Source organism: Populus euphratica, unplaced genomic scaffold (genome assembly GCF_000495115.2).
Source record: "Populus euphratica unplaced genomic scaffold, PopEup_1.0 scaffold161.1, whole genome shotgun sequence".
NCBI lineage: Eukaryota > Viridiplantae > Streptophyta > Magnoliopsida > Malpighiales > Salicaceae > Populus > Populus euphratica.
This window is the reverse complement of record NW_011500046.1, coordinates 357320-375783: the sequence shown is the minus strand read 5'-3', so window position 1 is coordinate 375783 and position 18464 is coordinate 357320. Positions and strand designations below refer to the sequence as shown.

At 33.8% G+C, this 18464-nt stretch overlaps 1 protein-coding gene and 1 pseudogene across 2 annotated transcripts; one reads left to right on the top strand and one right to left on the bottom strand.

Moving 5' to 3' along the window:
* Positions 1 to 186: 186 nt before the first annotated feature.
* On the top strand, positions 187 to 8880 carry LOC105107477 (cleft lip and palate transmembrane protein 1 homolog; annotated as a pseudogene).
* Positions 8881 to 10997: 2117 nt separating this feature from the next.
* Positions 10998 to 15780, bottom strand: SGS3 (XS domain-containing protein / XS zinc finger domain-containing protein-like protein). Of its 2 annotated transcripts, XM_011001413.1 has the most exons (7): positions 15605 to 15780; positions 14369 to 14434; positions 13233 to 14282; positions 12786 to 13080; positions 12328 to 12572; positions 11676 to 11833; positions 10998 to 11525 (listed from the first exon to the last, which is right to left on the bottom strand). In XM_011001413.1, the coding sequence occupies exons 3-7, from the start codon at positions 14262 to 14264 to the stop codon at positions 11303 to 11305; spliced, it is 1953 nt and encodes a 650-aa protein (XP_010999715.1). In that variant the 5' UTR covers positions 14265 to 14282; positions 14369 to 14434; positions 15605 to 15780; the 3' UTR covers positions 10998 to 11302. The 2 variants fall into 2 exon arrangements, with proteins under 2 accessions (XP_010999715.1, XP_010999714.1); XM_011001412.1 differs by lacking the exon at positions 14369 to 14434.
* Positions 15781 to 18464: the final 2684 nt, after the last annotated feature.

The following is an 18464-nucleotide window of genomic DNA, read 5'->3' as shown; positions in this document are numbered from 1 at the left end:
GGTGAATACTGTGGCATTTTTTCGACAAAAAAAGATTTAAGAACTTCGATGGTAATGATTGCTTTTGTAAGTATTACCTCTGCCTGTTTCCCTTGGAACATGGCTCCTTCTGCGTTCATTTACTTTCATCTCGGAGAGTTTCATCTTTACACTCTTATAATGAATAGCAGTTTGTGTTGTGATGTAGCATACTGTCATGCAATAGTGCACGACACTACTCCTCGTATTCCTATGTGATACTTCATATAAAAATAAAAGATTCTTCCTTTATTTTCCCACCTTCGAATCCATCAACATCTCTCGCTTTTCACTCCCTCTAACTTTAAGAGAGAAGCCAATCTGCATCCACCGCTGTAAGAGAGGAAGGAAAAGATGCCGCCACCGACAGGACCAGGAGGAGGAGGAGGAACTGGTGGTGGTGAAGTAGGGCAACAGAGACAAGGACAGCAACAACAACAAGGAGGGATGGGGCAAGCAATAACAGGGATAATAAGGATGGCTGTTTTTTGGTATTTCATCTCTAAAATCATCTCTCCCAAAAAGGTCCCCACTGAACCTTCCATCCTAATCTCCAATCTCTTCGAAAAAGGAGAGTCTTTGGTATGTATTTTTCATGTTCTAGTGTTTTTTGTATTGTTTTCTGATCTGGGCTCTCTTTTTTCCTCTGATTTTTGTCTTCATTTTGAAAAAGTTTTGATCTTTCTTCCTGGATTGGTGCATTTTATTGTTGGTGTTAAAATTGCTGAGATTAAACAAAAATCGGAGATCTCCACGTAAGGGAGCTGTCTTCAACATGCTAATTTTGGTTTTTGAGCATCTATGTCATGAAAAGATTGTTCTGTTGTAAAATTTGTGAGCAGGTTCACAATTTTGGAATTTTATGCTTCTTTACCCAGTATTTTTCGACCTGTTGTAATGCGGAATTTTCCTTTACCTGGATATCACTGCCCTTGTACGCTATGAAATAGGATTTAGAAGGATTTGTGAGCGGTTGCCTCGTAGTGCGTTTGCGTGGCTGTGACTAATGCCAGTGCAAACTTCCATCTTGTCGTACAAGATGAATTGATATGATGAATAGATACTGCTGAATCAGGGGCATAGGGCTTATGTAGAACTAGGTGAGAATTAAAGAGAGAGTGTTTGTCCCCAGCCGGTTGAATGAAAAAAAGAGATGGAGAGAAGTCCTTGAGTGACCCCATTTAAAAGGTTAGGAGGTAAACTTTGTATGGCAAGCAGGAGCAGCCACTCATTGTTCAATTGAACTTGAGTGGCTATGCCTGTATAGTGGCATAGCAGGGAGGAACCTACTTACTCCTATTGATGATCTTTTAGGAGAGAGAGGGTTGTATCAGCTAGAACCCATCAAGTGGTGAGAACGCTTCCTGAATCACCTCACCTGCTGACCTTCTTTCAATTTTCAAGGAATTGAATCTGGAATAAGACAAGATTAGGTTATGATGAGAAGGTTTAAAGAGGTAGCTGGATTGAAAGTCTACTTCATGGTCTTGGGAGTCAGAAAGCACAGTAGATTTTGAGCCTTATGACTGGTCCTGACACAGTACAGGCCATCACTCTTTCAGTTGAGTTGTCGCGCCTTGAGGCAGTCCTTTCATTCCAGTGTTGTATGAAAAAAAGGTCTTGAATGTTTCTATGTTCTAGTTTTTATCATGTTGTCTTTTGATATAACGAAAGACTGATTTTTTAGCCCGGTTCAGTTAACCACATTTGGTATTCCTTTGAACTGTTTTTAGTGGGGTCTGAATTTTCAACATGGGAACCTTATGCTTGTTTTCCTTGTATTCTTGTAAAAGTTTGCAATCTATTCTAACTGCTATAACCTGTGAAGTGGGAGGTAGGAGTGTTTGCTTGCAGAGTTACCTTCCAAATGCTTTAAGCATAATACTGCTTACAAATATAATAAAAGGAAAGCAGTGTTTAATTCCATATGCTATGTTGCTGGAACGCATGAACCTATGCACATTTGAAGTATGTAATACAGTCATCTAAACGTTGTAATTTTTGCAAATTCATACCAAGTAGGCCGACTTTAATCTTCCTACAGACATCAGAAAAGACATGGATGTTTGCAGCAAAGGATTTAGAATATAAGTTTCACAAGATTAAGAAAAAAATAAAATGTAATAGAAATTTACATGTGGAAGAATTTTGTATATAGTAACTCTATTCAACTACCTTTTCCCTGTCATATATATGTTCATGACGTTGACATGCTCCTTTTGCTTGTGATTTATTTTGTTATGTAGCAGTCCTATTCTAATTGAATTTCATGTGCTTTTAGGATATGTGGTTCTATCTCTCCAAGCATGAAAGGTTTAATGACTTCTCTAATGAAGGCGCGCTTATTTGGCATGAAACGAGTATACCTTATGCTGTTTGGGGACCAGAGAGTACAAGGTCTCTTTCTTTGAAATACCATCCATCTGAGGCACTTTGTGTTGCAAGCACTGAATCTAACTTCATTTATCATATTTTCAAGCACAACTTATAGGATTATATTCTGAAGACGAATCATGATGCTTATATTTGTTTTCCCCGCATAAACCACCTTCATGTTCATAAACCACCCATAAATATGAAGGTGTTTTCTCTCTCAGGCATTGAAGCACAATGGCACTCTTTATGCCCACATTTTCTTTGCACATTCTGGATATCCACCAGATCCCAGTGATCCTGAGTACCAGCCTCTTGCTGCCTTTGGAAGAACACATCGTATGATTCTTTCCATGCACACCATGTTCATCTTTTCTTTCTTCATTTGATACCATATTGATTGATACAAATTCAATGTTAAAGTAGTTCTTCCTTTTCAATGATCGCAGCTGTTGTTACATACTTGCCCAAGTCAAAATCAGATAAAAGGAAGAGCCTGTTGGGGAATTCCAAAGACTCCAAGGAGGTTGAAGCAGCATCTCAGGTCTCTTCTTGGCTGTTGATCATTTTACAATTTTCCACATATGACCTTTATCAAAAAGAAAATTCAGTATTTCTTATATGTGTTTATGGTTGATATGTTTATGATAATTGCTTTAATAATAATGCCTGCTGAATCCTCTAAGAAACCAAGTCTTGTCCGAGATTTAGGGGCACCATTGTTCTCCGTGCCCATCTCTATCCTGAATAGTTCTCAGAATTTTGTTCTCTTAGCATTCTTAATTTTGTTGTTTTCTACCATTTGCCTTTTATTTCTTTTATGACTTTATTTTTCTTTGTAATGTCATACATTTACGTCGTCCTAACACAGATTTACGTTGATTGCTTCAGGTGGTTGATGATAGTCAAGCCGATTCTAACGATGATGGCCCTGTAGAATGGATTTCATACTGGAAACCTAATGTTACCATTAATCTGGTTGATGATTTCATAAAGTATGTTTCTTCTCATTTTCAAGGTTATGTAAGATTTTGTTTCTACCAGAAAAAAAAAATAGTTGAAAATAGGAACTTATGGATCATCTAATTATTTATTTCATAGCTTTATAAGTATTCAAATACTTTGTTTGGAAACTAAATAAGATTGGAAAAACACGAAAGAGGCTTCGCAAAATGCAGATGGGGATTTTCTTTTGCTTCTTTTTTTCATATATTTAAATTTTATCAATGCCCATATAGCTTATACCGACTCTCATTTCTATTTCTAATCATGATTATGCACTGCTTTGTGGGTAAGTAAGCAATTTTTTGCCCTTTATCTTTTCTCTGCAGATACCCCCATAATGCTGTACCTCCAAATATTGCTCCATGTATCCTTAAATGCTGGTATTTCTTCAAGTATAAATTTATTTATGTAGTGTTTCGTTTCCCTTCCCTGAAAATCTTGAAAGAACTTTGTTGGGTGTCATTTTGAAATGGTTCAAACAACTTAGCTGGCAAAGTTGAGCCCCTTCCTTTATCAATTCTGTACTTGCAAAATTTTATTGTTTCTCAGTGGAAGCTGTAGAGAAATTTACCAGCATGAGAATTAAAAAAAAGAAGTGATAATTCTCTTATGTTAATGGAAAGCTACTTTGCTGTTGTAGTGGCAAGTGTTTAGTTTGATTATGATACAACTAATTATATCTCCATGTATACGTGCAAACATAAATGACTCTCTGTACAATTACACTATATCTTGTGCGCATATAATGTACAGTTGATGACAATAAGTATATAAAAGTAGCAAAGTTGTGTTCAGAAAAAATTTATGGCATGCTTTTTAGCATTCAAAATTTATGGCATGTGTCAAAATAAAAACTATCATGTTGTCACTTTGGCTTTGAGTTCTTCACTTCAGATATGCAGGCTTGAATGTTGAGCCTACTTCAGGGAATTACTTCCCCACCCTATTCTTCAACGAGTTCTGGCTGCTTCGAGATAAATTTATCGCAATTAATGATACTGTGACGGAATTGACACTTAATTTGGAGGTGGGTCCTATAAGCACGACAAAATGGCAACTATTCCTGCAGATTGATCAGTCATTCCAGGTTCATCGTAGTTATGGAAGCATGCTTGAAGGCGAGGCTGATGAACTGAAGGTACCACTTAATTGTATTCAGATCACAATATGAAGTTGGGTGTTGGAATATGATACAATATTTCTACTTTTAATTTGAAATCCACTTAGTTAAAAATATTCTCACTTATCATTTTCATTCCAAAATTGTCTGAGATTAGAGACAACATGGAGTTGCTGAAATTTGATATAACTCCATTGTTATGTTCAAGTTGGTTTAGTTAGTTTCTAATTAGTTGACTTGGATATTTAAGCCATTGATTACCATGCATAAATTACATGTTACAAGGCATCATAGACTTCACCATCCTTTCTTTAGGTGGGAAGTAAATCCTTTTCCTAGGAGCTTGTTTTTCTAATTTAAAGTTTCATAGTGAGAATCATATGCTTCTGTTGTAACTTGCTTTTTAGAGTCGAGTTGCCAAATAATTGAAGTTTGTTGCCTGGTTAATTGATATATGATGGTCAAATTAATGATGTGACTGGACTCTGACACAAAAAAGGTAAATAAATATAAGTGACTGAATGTGTCAGAATAAATTTGATTGAGTGGAACATCATATAATTATAGCTTCATGAAGCTAGATCCTAGGTTTAAAAATTATGGTGAATTATGTGTGCTTCAGTTTGTTAACTTCAGTTTGTTTGTGTGCTTGCTATTTTTTAAAAATAAATATGGTGAATTATGTGTGCTTCATATAATTAGGTCAAGTTAACTTCAGTTTGTTTATGTGCTTGCTATTTTTTAAATCCAATGTGAAAGTTAGAAAAATTATGTGTTTCCTCAGTTTTCCATGTATTGATTAATTGATAATTTTTGCAGAGGGTGTTCTTGGAAGGAAATCCTTACCTCCTGGTGATCACAATGGTCGTTTCAATGCTTCATTCAGTGTTTGACTTCCTGGCTTTCAAGAATGATGAATTATGTCCCACAACAATAAAGTTCTCCTTAACTCTGGATTTGCTCTTTCCGCTGATGCCTTTTATGAGATGTATATGAAGTTCCTGCTAATTTTTTTTAACTCTTCAGATATCCAATTTTGGAACAAAAATAAGTCTATGGAAGGACTGTCAGCAAAGTCTGTTGTTGTGAGCTTTATATCTCAGCTCATTGTCTTTCTCTATCTGCTTGACAATGACACTTCATAGATGATACTTGGAAGTTCTGGGATTGGTTGCTGCATTGAGTTTTGGAAAATAGGGAAAGCTATGCACATAGAGGTATTGATCCCGATTATACATGCTGATTTGTTATACTGTCTGTGTGGGTGTCTGTGACTCCATGCAGCTGGCAAAGATTGATGCAGTTGCTATTGTTTTACAAATGTAAATAGTTTTTCAAATGAAAAAAAAAAAAAGTGGCTTATTTGTTTTGCATTTGTTACAACACGTATATTCAATCTTCCTTCACAACATTTATATTAGTGCGCACATTCTTGCTTCTATCTTTAGCTGCTCACATGCCCTTGTAGCACATAATGGGCAAAATTCGTTTTCTCATCTTCTCATTTTTGAATTCTGCATGTTAAAGTTGCTGATATTACATCCAATCTGCAGCTTGTATAAATGTCGGTAATTTTAGTTTCTGAGTTTTCAATTAAGCAAATTTCACAACTGTTCTCTTTTGTCTCCAGATTGATAGAAGTGGAAAAATCCCTATGTTGAGGTTCCGAGATCGCGAATCATATGCAGGGAATAAGACAAAGGAATATGATGACATTGCAATGAAGTATTTGTCCTATGTGCTCTTCTTCCTTGTTGCATGCTCTTCTGTTTACTCACTAATGTATGAGCGCCACAAGAACTGGTATTCCTGGATTCTTTCTTCACTCACCAGCTGTGTGTACATGTTTGGTAAGCTACTTTTTCATCCATCCGTGCGCTGTCCTCTAATTTTTTGCTTAAACGCTTCTCAACAAATTGAAAATTGTGTTACAGAACAGGAATTCTTAAAATGTTTTTCCAGCCTGCATACAGCATGGTAATATTAGGATCTTGACTTGAAAATATTACAATATTAGTAGCCTTGTGTAGTTGAGAATTCTGTTTTCAAATTGTATTTTGACTAAGGCCATGTTTGTTTCTCAAAAACTAGTTTTTGAGAAACTATTTTTCAAACTTTCCTGTGTTTATTTGTCATCAGAAAAGTTGGTCAACGAAAAACACTTTCCAGTCAGGAAAATTTGGCTTGGTTTCCAGGAAAGTATTTTCCTGGAAAATTTGGATGGAAAACACTTTCTGAAAGTTGTGAAAATTTTAGAAATATCATATTATTTGTTGATTATATTAAATTTGATCCTTAAACTTTTAATTGTTATATATATTTTGTTTTGAATATTTATTTTTTAATTTTATCTCTTAAAATTTAATTTTTATATTAACTTTGGTCTTTATTTTTATAATTGTTATTTATTTTTTCCTTATCATTTTTTTATTGAAATTTTTTATCTATCAAATTTGGTCCTCGTCTTTTTTATTGTTACTTATTTTATTTGAAATAATTTATGAAATGTTAACTATTATTATTTTAATTTCTTCATCTTTTAATTTTTTTTATTTTTTAAATTTGATCTTTATTATTTTGATTATTATTTATTGTATTTGAGATAATTTATAAATTATTTTTTTTTTTCAGTTTCGTTCTCATTCAATCTTTTAATTTGTAAGATTTGATCTTCGTTATTTTAATAAACTTGAGAAAAATAAAATATTAATAAGTTATTTTACAGTGTATTTTTCATGATATAACCAAACACTGGAAAATGTTTTCCAACTTATTTTTCATTACACTACCAAACATCAAAAAATAATTCACTTTCAAAAAGAAAATTACTTTCCTGCAAACAAACGGGTCTAATAAAAATTCTAAAATTATTTGACTTGTAAAGCCGGTATGGTTGTAGATTTGAATCTAGTATATTTTTGTTATACTTTTTTATAGATATTGCTGTTGAGCTTTCCACATATTGTCATTTTTGTTCTTACATGCAAGCGATGCAATAAGAACTACTAATCATTAAGTTAATTTCTCATATTGTTAAGGTCACGATCTCTAGATTTGTCATCAGCATGTTTTCTTGTAGACGTCTAGGTTTAGTTACCCAAATAAAATTCAGTTTGTCATGGTAATGAGTTTATACCAACTTCATACATCATTTTGTATTAATAATTACTTCATTATTGCAGGTTTTATCATGATGTGCCCTCAGTTGTTTATAAATTATAAGCTGAAGTCTGTGGCACATCTCCCATGGAGGCAGATGACATACAAGTTCCTTAACACCATTATTGATAATCTGTTTGCATTTGTCATCAAAATGCCAACATTGCATCGGCTATCTGTCATCCGAGATTGTGAGATATAATCAGCATTCCACTTTTTCTCTTTCCACAGTCATGATACTAATGTCAATTAGCATTTACACTGGATGGCATTAGAATGTATCACTATCATCCCTTTTCACGTTGATTACCCTGATATATCCTTAGCCCACTGCATCTCTTCTGTCCTGAGCTTCAACCTGAAGCCTGAAGACAATAAAAACGTTGTTGCTCACAAAGTAGCTTTGCACCTTTGCTGTTGCCAATGTTGCACTACGATTCAGACAATGAAATTCTCCCAGTATTGAGGAGTGTAGAAGTGCACAAGCCATTAGCATTAGTGAAACTTGAAAGCCAACTCCTGCTGCATGGATAGTCAATTCAAATACTTGTTTGAACAAGATTATTTGATTGTGGTAGTTTTAAGGGTTAGAATACCCATTTCCTGGCAATCTAATTTGGTTTGATGTGAAAAACATTGAATCCCGTTGCTTAAATTGTCCTGTATGTAATGTGCTTTGTGAGTATGATTCAGTCATGCACTTCTCTCACATCATTTTCTTTTGTCTTGCTGATCTTATATGTCTGATATACCTATATCCGAGGTGGGCTTATCCAGTGGACAAAACTCGTGTAAATGAATTTGGTTTTGGTGGTGAGGATGATCAGGCATCGTCTGGTGAAGTAACTCCTGCAAAAGAGGAAGAGAAGAAGACCAACTGAGCTAATTTTTTGTCAAGTCCTTTGGAACTAGAGCACATAACTAAGTTCATAGGATCTTTCTGACTTTTTGCTCCTTTCTTTTTGATAATTATCATAGAATGTTGATCCTGAGTTGGTGGTTATATGTCAATGGTAAATTCTCTTTAGGATTTGTCTTGATTGCAAAGTGATGATGGAATCCCTTTCCTGGGTTATGCCAGTTCCACATATTATTACTCTCAATTTGTAGATGAGAAAGGGATGCTAATTATGAACAATCCTGCTTCGAGCACAGCCGTTGTACAATACATTGAAGAAATGAACCTTCATGCTTTAGGTTTTCCAGGAATTTGTTTCAGACTAAATTGTATAATTCAAATTGTTTTTTGAATTTATATTATTTTATACCATTGAGATTTTTATTTTATACAATCTAATTATTGTAAAAATTTAAAGTGTAAAATAGACGGTGTTTTCAAACTTCTTTCCTATTCATTTGTTGTCCCTTTAAAAAAGAATTGGGGTATAGTTATCAAAACATAACTTAACTTAGTGGTGGACCCGACTAAATAGTTATATTTGAATTGACTTGGTTTAACTTAAAATAATTTAAAAAAATTAAAAATAAATATTTAAAGTGTTAATATTTTATATTAAAAAATTAAGAAATAACCTATATGAATATATGAATATAGACTATATATATTATAAATAATAAAGTTTAAAAAATTATTTCAAAATTTTTTTTTATTCCACATTAAAAATATATTATATTATTATTTTAAGTCAAAATATTTAAATTAAAAAGGTTTTTTATCCCACTTTAAAAAATCATAACTTCTGTTTTATGAATATAGAATATATATACTAAAAGATATTAAATTCCTCATTGATAAAACAAAATATTTATATTGTGGATTTTAAAAATAACTAATAACCAGCTAAAAAATATGAAAAAAAAAATCTCTAGTTAGGAGAAAAAACACATTTGAAAAAAAGATTTCTATCTAGTTTTCTGTATCAACTGGGTTTAATCATTCTTTTATTCTCATTAGTCTTTTACCTTATCCAGACCAGTCTAATCATTAGGTCAACCGAGTCCCGAGTCAACTTATTGGGCCGATATAGGTTTAATGACTATAATTAGAGCAAATGATAGGTTGTCCGTCCTTTTAAAAAATTATAAAAAAATAAATAAAACTAGACCTAATATGTAAACTAGCTTGCAAGGCACACATGTCTAGACTAGTTTCTTCTCTTTTTTCACTCGAGCACATTGGGCTACCATGAACATGTGCAAGGGCTCTTTTTTTTTTCTTTTTTTTTTAATTTTTCTATTTTATATTTGAGTTAAAAAAATTAATAAAAAAATCATTAAATCCATGAACCGAGTTGCAAATTTAAAGAGTTAGTCCGAAGTATCCGATCTATTATTATTATTTTAAATGCTTTTTTTATCCCTCAATTTTTAAAAATATAATTTGTGATATCTCACATCAAAAGTTAACGTCTAGAGCCAGGGCTTTATAAGTAGTGCTAGTTGTTGGCCTGTTATACGTATTTTAAGACATTAACATTAAAAATAAACTCGCATTACCCTGAATATCAAGAACAGAATACCAAGAACAAAACTATAAGTGTAACAAGGCTTAAAACGAACAATATACAATAAATTAAATCGGATTATTATATTTTTTATATTAAATATATTTTTTAAAATATAAAAATATTTTTTGATATTAATATATTAAAAATCTTAATTTAAAAATAAAAACAAATTAAATTTTAGCAAACCTGCACTTAAATAGCTCTCTCAAACAATGATGTAATCCTCTCACGCCCTCTTCCAATCAACACATTATCTAACTCGCTCATTTCAACCCATCAAAATCAGATAATTTACATATTATATATGATATTAAATATAAAAAAATCCAAGAAATCATCATGGACAAAATAAATTTTTTAAAACCTGAACCCATATTCTTTTTATTTTTTTAAATTATAATTTGTGAATTAAACATTTATTTTAAATTTTTAAAAAATGTCTCAAGCTTCCGATTAGATTCTCAAGGAAAAAAGACATTCGGTCCAACCTTTTGGGATCTGAAAAAAGAATTGAATAACTATCAGAAGTAACAGACCCAAACCCGAAAACCCTTTGAGCAAAGTCTTGGATAATGGATCATTTTTTTTGGGCACTGTTTTGCATTGTGGGCAGAGGCCCCCCTCTGGCCTTTTCTTCCACTATTCCTATCTCCATAGGACCTTAAGACTAACCACAATCCTGAGACCCGCAGCATTCAATTAGCTCACCCTCGTGGAAGGACGTGATTGAATTCGCCTCTCCCACCTCGTCAACCACATGAAGAAAAATGGCCCGCAACAAGCCATGGATGGATTGAATAGCCGCTCCCATGATTAAAAACACCCATCAACAGACGCTAGCTAAAGAAAAATAATGCAACGAAGAGGAAAAGGCCTGGCAACCACATGAAACTTTTAGACCGCATTACAAGTTCGAAATATGCAACCATCCATCATGCCAAGCACCGCCGCAGAGCTCCATCAAAACAGTAACTGATAAAAAAGTGGCTTTTTTCTTGGACATGGTTCTATCCCTAGGGGTCTATTCTCTGCAAGTTGTGTGTATTCAAAAAAAGAAAATATGGAAATGCCTCAAAAGTTTTCTCAGTGCTTTGTCGTTAAGAGTTCATGCCACTGTTCTTTTCTATGGCTGTCCCCTCCCTCCTCTCACCTTGGAAATTCAGACGTTGGCAGAGCCTTCTGCCTGGTTTGGGGTGTACTTCTTCATAAGACTGGCTAGCCGAGCATCATACTCTTTCTCCATTTCAAGTTCTTCCTCCAAGTGCCTCCGCTTCATTGCAGTCATCTTCTCACCATGTTCTTCAATCAAGCTATCCCTCTCAGCCACATACTCCTCCATCTCTTTGTCCTGAAGCTCTATAAATTCCTCAACTTTTTCCACTCTATATCCAGAAACAACAAGCAAAGAAAAATGGAACATTAACAATTTCCTACCAAAGTTACCATAACAGTGATCATCAGGTTGATCTAGAGCCTGTATATGGTATAACTAATTTCAAACAGATACTGGAAAGAATTAAGCAACCATATACCTGCTTCTATATTCCTCGGTATTGGAAGGATTTGCATTTAACTCCTTCACCTGCTGTCGCTTATCCTGCTGCAGTTTCTCAAAATCCTCTTCTTTTGCCTCTCTTTGATCACGGATTGTTTGGAGTTGCTCCTTGAAAAATTGCTCTTGGAAATCCAACTACACAAAAATCGGAGTTCATCAAATCAGATGAATTCTTCAGTGGCCAACATTTATTCAACAACCACATGATAGAGTTCATTGGAGAATTGAATATCAGCCAAAGTGAGATAAATTTCTCAAGCATAGTCACAGAGAAACAGTAAACTGTCAAAAAAAATTATAAAAAATTGGCTTCTAACTGCAGAATACATTTAGAAATATTTCATGCTTTTTAAAAAAAAATCTTTATTTATTTATTTTCCCCTCCATTGATATTTCAGTGAAGTAAAGCAGGAAACCAAGCATATCAGCAAGATGTACAGGGCTAGCATTTACAAGAGTAAACAGTCAGTTTTACGGGATTCTACATGTCCCTTTCATGAACAGTCAAATCACAGGTTTTATTAAAAGTACATAACATGCACACAACAGCATCGAGTAGCATACATCAGTTGCATGTGTAACTATTTCATAGGACAGACAAAATTACATCCACTTAATAATAGCAGTACCTCTTCCTTATTCTGTTCATGATGCATTTGGGTTCTCTGCCTCACAATGCGATTTTCTTCTATTGTCTTCCGCAGCTTCTCAGCCACTATTCCACAATATTTTTCAAGTTGTTCTGAATGCCTTTGTTCTTTAACAACCTTGTTCTTCAGGTAGATGAGTTGCTGGTTGTCCTCAGCCATTTGCCTGATTTGGTTGACAACCATCTCATGGTATGACCTCAATTCATATTTCAGCCTCGACTTCCCTACTCAGCCAACATAGAATGTCAAACCAATCATAAAATATATAAAGACATCAAACATAACTGCAAGGAAAAGCCAAATTAAGTATGAAATGAAATTGTTACAATAAAAGATTCCTTGTGGAATGTCTGGGACTATACGTGTCCAGGAGCATGGGTGTTTCAGTCTGTGTGTGTGGGGGGGGGAGGGGGGAGAGAGAGAGAGAGAGAAAGAACCCTGAGAATGCTGATTGAAGAGGTCCAAGTCTTCCTTCAGTGCCATGTAACCATAGAGCTGGCGCTTTCCACCCTGATAGAATAAGACCCGGCGACGATCCCAAGCATTTCTATCAGTTCCCTGCTCAGCAAAATGCTTATGCAAGCGCTCAGCTTCTAAATATCCCCGTGCAGAGCTCTCAAAGATCAGAATACTCATCCCACGGTGACCCTGCGGACCATAAGAGTGTCTAGCCTTCACAGCAGCATATCCGCTGAAGTAGTCAAGAAGCTCTTGATTGCCCATTCCAAGCCACTGAAATCCAATTCAATACACGGATGTGTTAGTTAGTGCTACTGAATTAAAAGCAAATCTGTTATGGATTAGCAAAAATTTAACGAAGTCTAAAAGAAAGGTTGAGTCCCACAAATTCAATCACAGCAGAGAAAAGAATCGTTTGATGGTACCTTATCATTGTCATCCTGCTCAAGCCTCGTATTCATAACAATAACCATTGGAGGCCAAACAATTTCATGATCTTTCTCATCATCCTTTAAACCTTTCCATTTGCCAAACACTTCACCAGCTGGAATAACTGAAGTTCCCCTCCTGCTCAACTCCTCATCCAAAAGTTCTGCAAGCTCCCTATGTAGCTTTACCCTTTTAGCTCCTTTTGTTTTGGCATGTGTGATCAAGGGCTGCAGGCCTCTGTACCAGTCAATAGCACCAGGACCACCTTGACATGCTGGACAGTGCCACTGCCTTGCTGGTTCATTTATCTCTTCAATGGACAAACTATCCAAGCTATCAAAGAATTTCTTGAACCATCTGCTCTTCTTGCGAGTCTCATGACTTTGCTGACTTGTATCAGAGTCAAAATCCTCGCTTAAAAGCTCATCATCAGTATCATCTAAGGAGTCACCATCATCTTCATCATCTTTGTCATCATAATCATCATTTTCCTTCTTGACCTCATCATTCTCTTCTTTTTTCTGATCTTCTGAACTCCTCAGGGGAGGAGCACCAGCCCTAGCTTGCCAGCTCCATCCATGCTCCAGAGGTGGACGGATTACTGGTTGTGGGGCTGCGTAGTTGCTCTGCATGCCCCTGTTCAATGTTTGGGGCCTTGCAGCTCCTCTGCCAGTTGGTCCCCTAGGATCAACAGGCTGTGGAGACCAGGCATTGCCAGGATTCCTTCCTGATCCACCATTATTCCTCATGCCTAGCTTCTGTATCACATCAGGATTTCCCCATGCTTTGTTATTAGTGTTCTGAGAACCCCAGGGTTTTGCAGCACTGCTTCCAGCTCTGTTCTTGGACTTCTTTGCAATAACCTCCCATTCCCCATCATCTTGTGCAGAATCCAGACCAAGGTCTGCCACACCCTGACTCAACTGTTCAACAGCAGGACCAGAGGCTTCTGCTACATTTTTTCCCTTGGATGATAAGCTCGTATTTGCACTGGAACCAAAAGGCTTTCCACCTCCCCTTGAACCCATCTTCACCAAAAATGTGTGCTGAGAAAAAATGGAAAAAGGAAGTCACCAAAACAGATTTTTTAAGCACCGTGCTGTCCTACTCTGAAGGTTAAAATTTCAATAACCTTTTATTACTATTACTGTACTGCCTTCCAGCAGCCTTGCAAAGGTAGTTACTTATATGATGAAACCTGAAACAATTCTGCAAGTCATCAACCTCCTCAATGGGAGGAGAAACACTCACCACTCATTTCTCCGAATCAAAATGCAACTTCAATAATTGGGAACAAAACAAAAGACGAAACACTAACTCAAATCGCCATCAAACTTGTCATTCGTTAAAAATACAATCTCAGAAAGGGAAGGTAATGGGAAATTTTTTTAGACCAAGCGAGAGTGAATGAATGCTACAAAATGACCTCGGCTCAAAAAATGAAAACAAGCAACTATTTGATTACTTAACATCATTTTCATTTGGAAACAAAATACAAGCTGTCAACTTATAGGTAAAATCTGCAAAACACATTTTCCCTCCTATTAACCCAAACTTGATAAATAATTGAAAGTTCAAGGCTCCAGCAATGACACTACCACTAGTCAAAGTTGTCAACTAACAAGAAAAATGCTAAATTACAGCCAGGTTTCGTAGAGCAGTTTCTCAACAAAAAGTGTTAATTTGATGTTTTTGGGATGATTTTGTTACAAAAACGTCAGAGCCTTCAAAAAGCACTAAAAAAAAGGCATTTATTTGATGCCTTTTCAGTTCAAAATCTCATTTAAAAAAGCACTTGCACCACATTAGCAAACACATAATAACATCAAAATTGCATTTCTTAAACAAATAGCAGAAAACCCTAAAAACACATAATAACATCAAAATTGCATTTCTTAAACAAATAGCAGAAACCCCTAACCCCTAAATTAGAAGTCACCACAGCCATTAATTCCATGTGTCTGCTTCCTTTATCAATATCATTCACATATTTACTTAATTTCCACACCAAAGAAAAACCCTAAACGCTGCCATAGACACAGACACATCACTGCATTTACTAAACCACAAATCAAAAAAAACAAAAGAGAAATCGTACGCAGGATAACAACAAAATAAAACGAGTTCAAAAAAATAAAAACAAAAATAGCTTAAGTTCACATTATTTTCTTCCTAGACGCATAACACAAACGAATAAAAAAATAAAAAATCATTTCAGACTGTTTTCTTAAAAAAAAAAAAAACCAAAAATATCACTCACCAGTTCTCTGTCTCTTGAAGACATTTTCTTCAGGCAATGTTGATTAATGAGATCAAAGTAAAATAAGTGGCAGAAGCGATAATCGGAAGAAAATACGAGGAGATGTACCTGATAACGACGGAGTTCGCGGAATCCGTCGGAGGTTGAGGATGACGCGCCTGGAAGACAGAAAGGAGAGGAAAAGAGCGTGTAGTGTGAGTGAGAGAGAAGCGAAAGAGTGAAGACGCCGTCTTATACGTACGGAGAGACACTGCGAGCCCTGTCTGTCTGCCCCGGACCTCAAATTTTTATTCGCTTTGCTTTTCCTTTTTTCTTTTTTTCAAGCTGAAAAATATATTTTAGATTTCATTATTATTAATAAAGTTATTAAATTCAGTTCACCACCTTACTTGTCTGGGGGTACGAAGAAAGGAAGTTGATTCTTCTTCCTGGGTCGATGGACGGACTGTAAATTCGTTGATGATAATTTAATTTGGGTTAATCTATAGTAATATAAAATAATGTTTTTTTAAGATTAATTTATATAAAAAAATTACAATAATATTATTTTATTGATCAGGCTATTACTTTACTGGCCGAGTCACAAGTTGAGTCATTAAATTAATTAAGTTAATTGTCACTCAAATTGTTAGAAATATGATCTGGATCAAGTTTTGAATTAGCAAATCACTGAATAACTCTTGAATTTAATAACAGCTAAATTAATTAACATTTATTCTAGTATTTGGACACGTGATGTGTTTAAAGCTTCATAATTTAATAGGAATTGCTACAAATTTTGAATTTTTTTTATTAAGTAAGATCACATATCAAAATTATTATTATTTTCAAACAATGGAATATTTTTCTTTTATATTTAGAATTAACAATGGAATGTTTTTCTTTTATGTTTAGAATTAAATAAGTCATCCATGAAAGAATAAATATGTATGAATATCAAATTTATTTATTTACTCGACTCAAAAATAAATTATGTATTTATAAAAAAATAAATATATATATATATATATTGAAATTAAAAAAAAATTTATATGGGTCATGCATACACCATTAACAACGAAAAAAAAGACTATGTTAGGAGAGTAGAGAATGGTGGATGGAGTTGAAGAAGTGGTGAAAAGTAAAAATTATAGTTACAGCCATCCATCATGTGTGGTTGTTAACTAGATAAATTAATATTTGAATCAAAATATCTCTTTAAATATCTCTCTCAACTATCTTAATATAAATATATATGATCTAGCTAGCTAAACTAGAAAGTAAAATGTTTACTTATAAATAAGGCTTAACCTCATTGATTATAACTAGATTAGAACGAGACCTCTTTTGCACTCTATTTGTTAAAATTGGATAAAAATTCTAAAAAGTTAGCCATATTGAATAGTTGATCTTTGCAAGCAATGAACTTACAAAAGAAGAAAAAAGAGAGAAAAGGGCCTAGTTATGTAACAAAGAATTTCTTCTTTTTTCTAAAAAAAAAAGGAATTAGAGGATGTATGCTTAAAGTTTGAAAGCAACTAGCTTCATAAAAACATATATTATAAGATCTAACTGGTCTTGAGTTGGTCTCATGCAAGACAAGAAAAGAATGGTTTAGGGTTAAGAATGGAACTTTTATGTTGTTTTTCATTTGTCAAATTATGTCTTAATCTATCCCAATGAGTCATTAAAGTTAAACCTCAAAAAACCTCCTCTAAATTCAAAAGGTGCAATGATTTTCATGCTTCCAATAAGCACTCATATGTGTGAAAAGGTTGAGAATGAAATCACGACAAAGCAAATCATAAAGTTGCTTAAATGTTGCTAATGGAGTGGAGTGAGTTGGTTTGAGTAAGGTAATGAGATGTCAAGATATGAACAGATGGAATTGCAAGTGGTCACAATCACACTTACAAACATTGAATTATATAATTATAATTTGGACTAATCATTAATTGAGATATAATCTAATACAATTAAGCTAAAAATAAATAAATTGATAGTGTCAAAAAAACATTACAAACTTATTTGTGAAGGTGGGATAACATTCAAGGAATGGGAGATGTATAGTATTGTGGGAAAGCATAAGATGAAGAAATATATATAGATATTGAAGAGGATATTGATAATCAAATCCTTGTCTATACTGGAAAAAAAAGGATAGAAATAAGTAGAATTTGCACTAGTAGTGGTGCCATTTACAATTGTTGTATAGATAAGATAATGATTGTTTGTTCCTCTATACACATTATATTAGGCCTACAATTGAAAAGGAGATTACTTGTAATGCAATTATTTTATATTTTAGAACATTTTGAAGTGAAAAGGCATGGTATAAATGTGTACACTAACCATGAGATATGTGTAATTTGGAGAGTACTTAGTACAAAAATCATGTATTAAATAATGATCGAGCAACATATATAATAAAGTTATAAATATTGTGTATGTAGCATTAGGTTAAGTAAATTAGTTGTACTATTATTTCACACAAAAACATATTAAATTGTGATTGATCTTAACAATATTGATGGATGATTTTTTATATGTTATTTGTGTGGAGTTTATTATAACCCATTTTAGGTTATTTCACAATTCACAATTTTTTTCTCTTAAAAAATAATAAAATACAAAAAAATTATTACAAAAAAAAAATAACAGTGAAAAAATATGTCAATGCGTTTAGAAAAGACTAAAAATTGGTTGAGAAAGTCTAAAAATTCAAAGATTGAAATTTGATAGTACATTATTGATTGATGAAAGTCCTGTTGACAAAGAAAATTCAATTTAGGAAAGAAAAGTCCAAAATCAAACATTTATAAACTCAATTAAATTTTATTAAAGGTTTAATTGAATTTATGGAGGTTTTTATTACAAGAAAAATTAATTTTGGAGTTAATTTGGGCTTTAATTGAAGAAATTAAAGTTTTGTGGTTAAATTATAATTTTTTAATGTTAATTTGGCCAAATTAGAGGCTTAATTGCATAA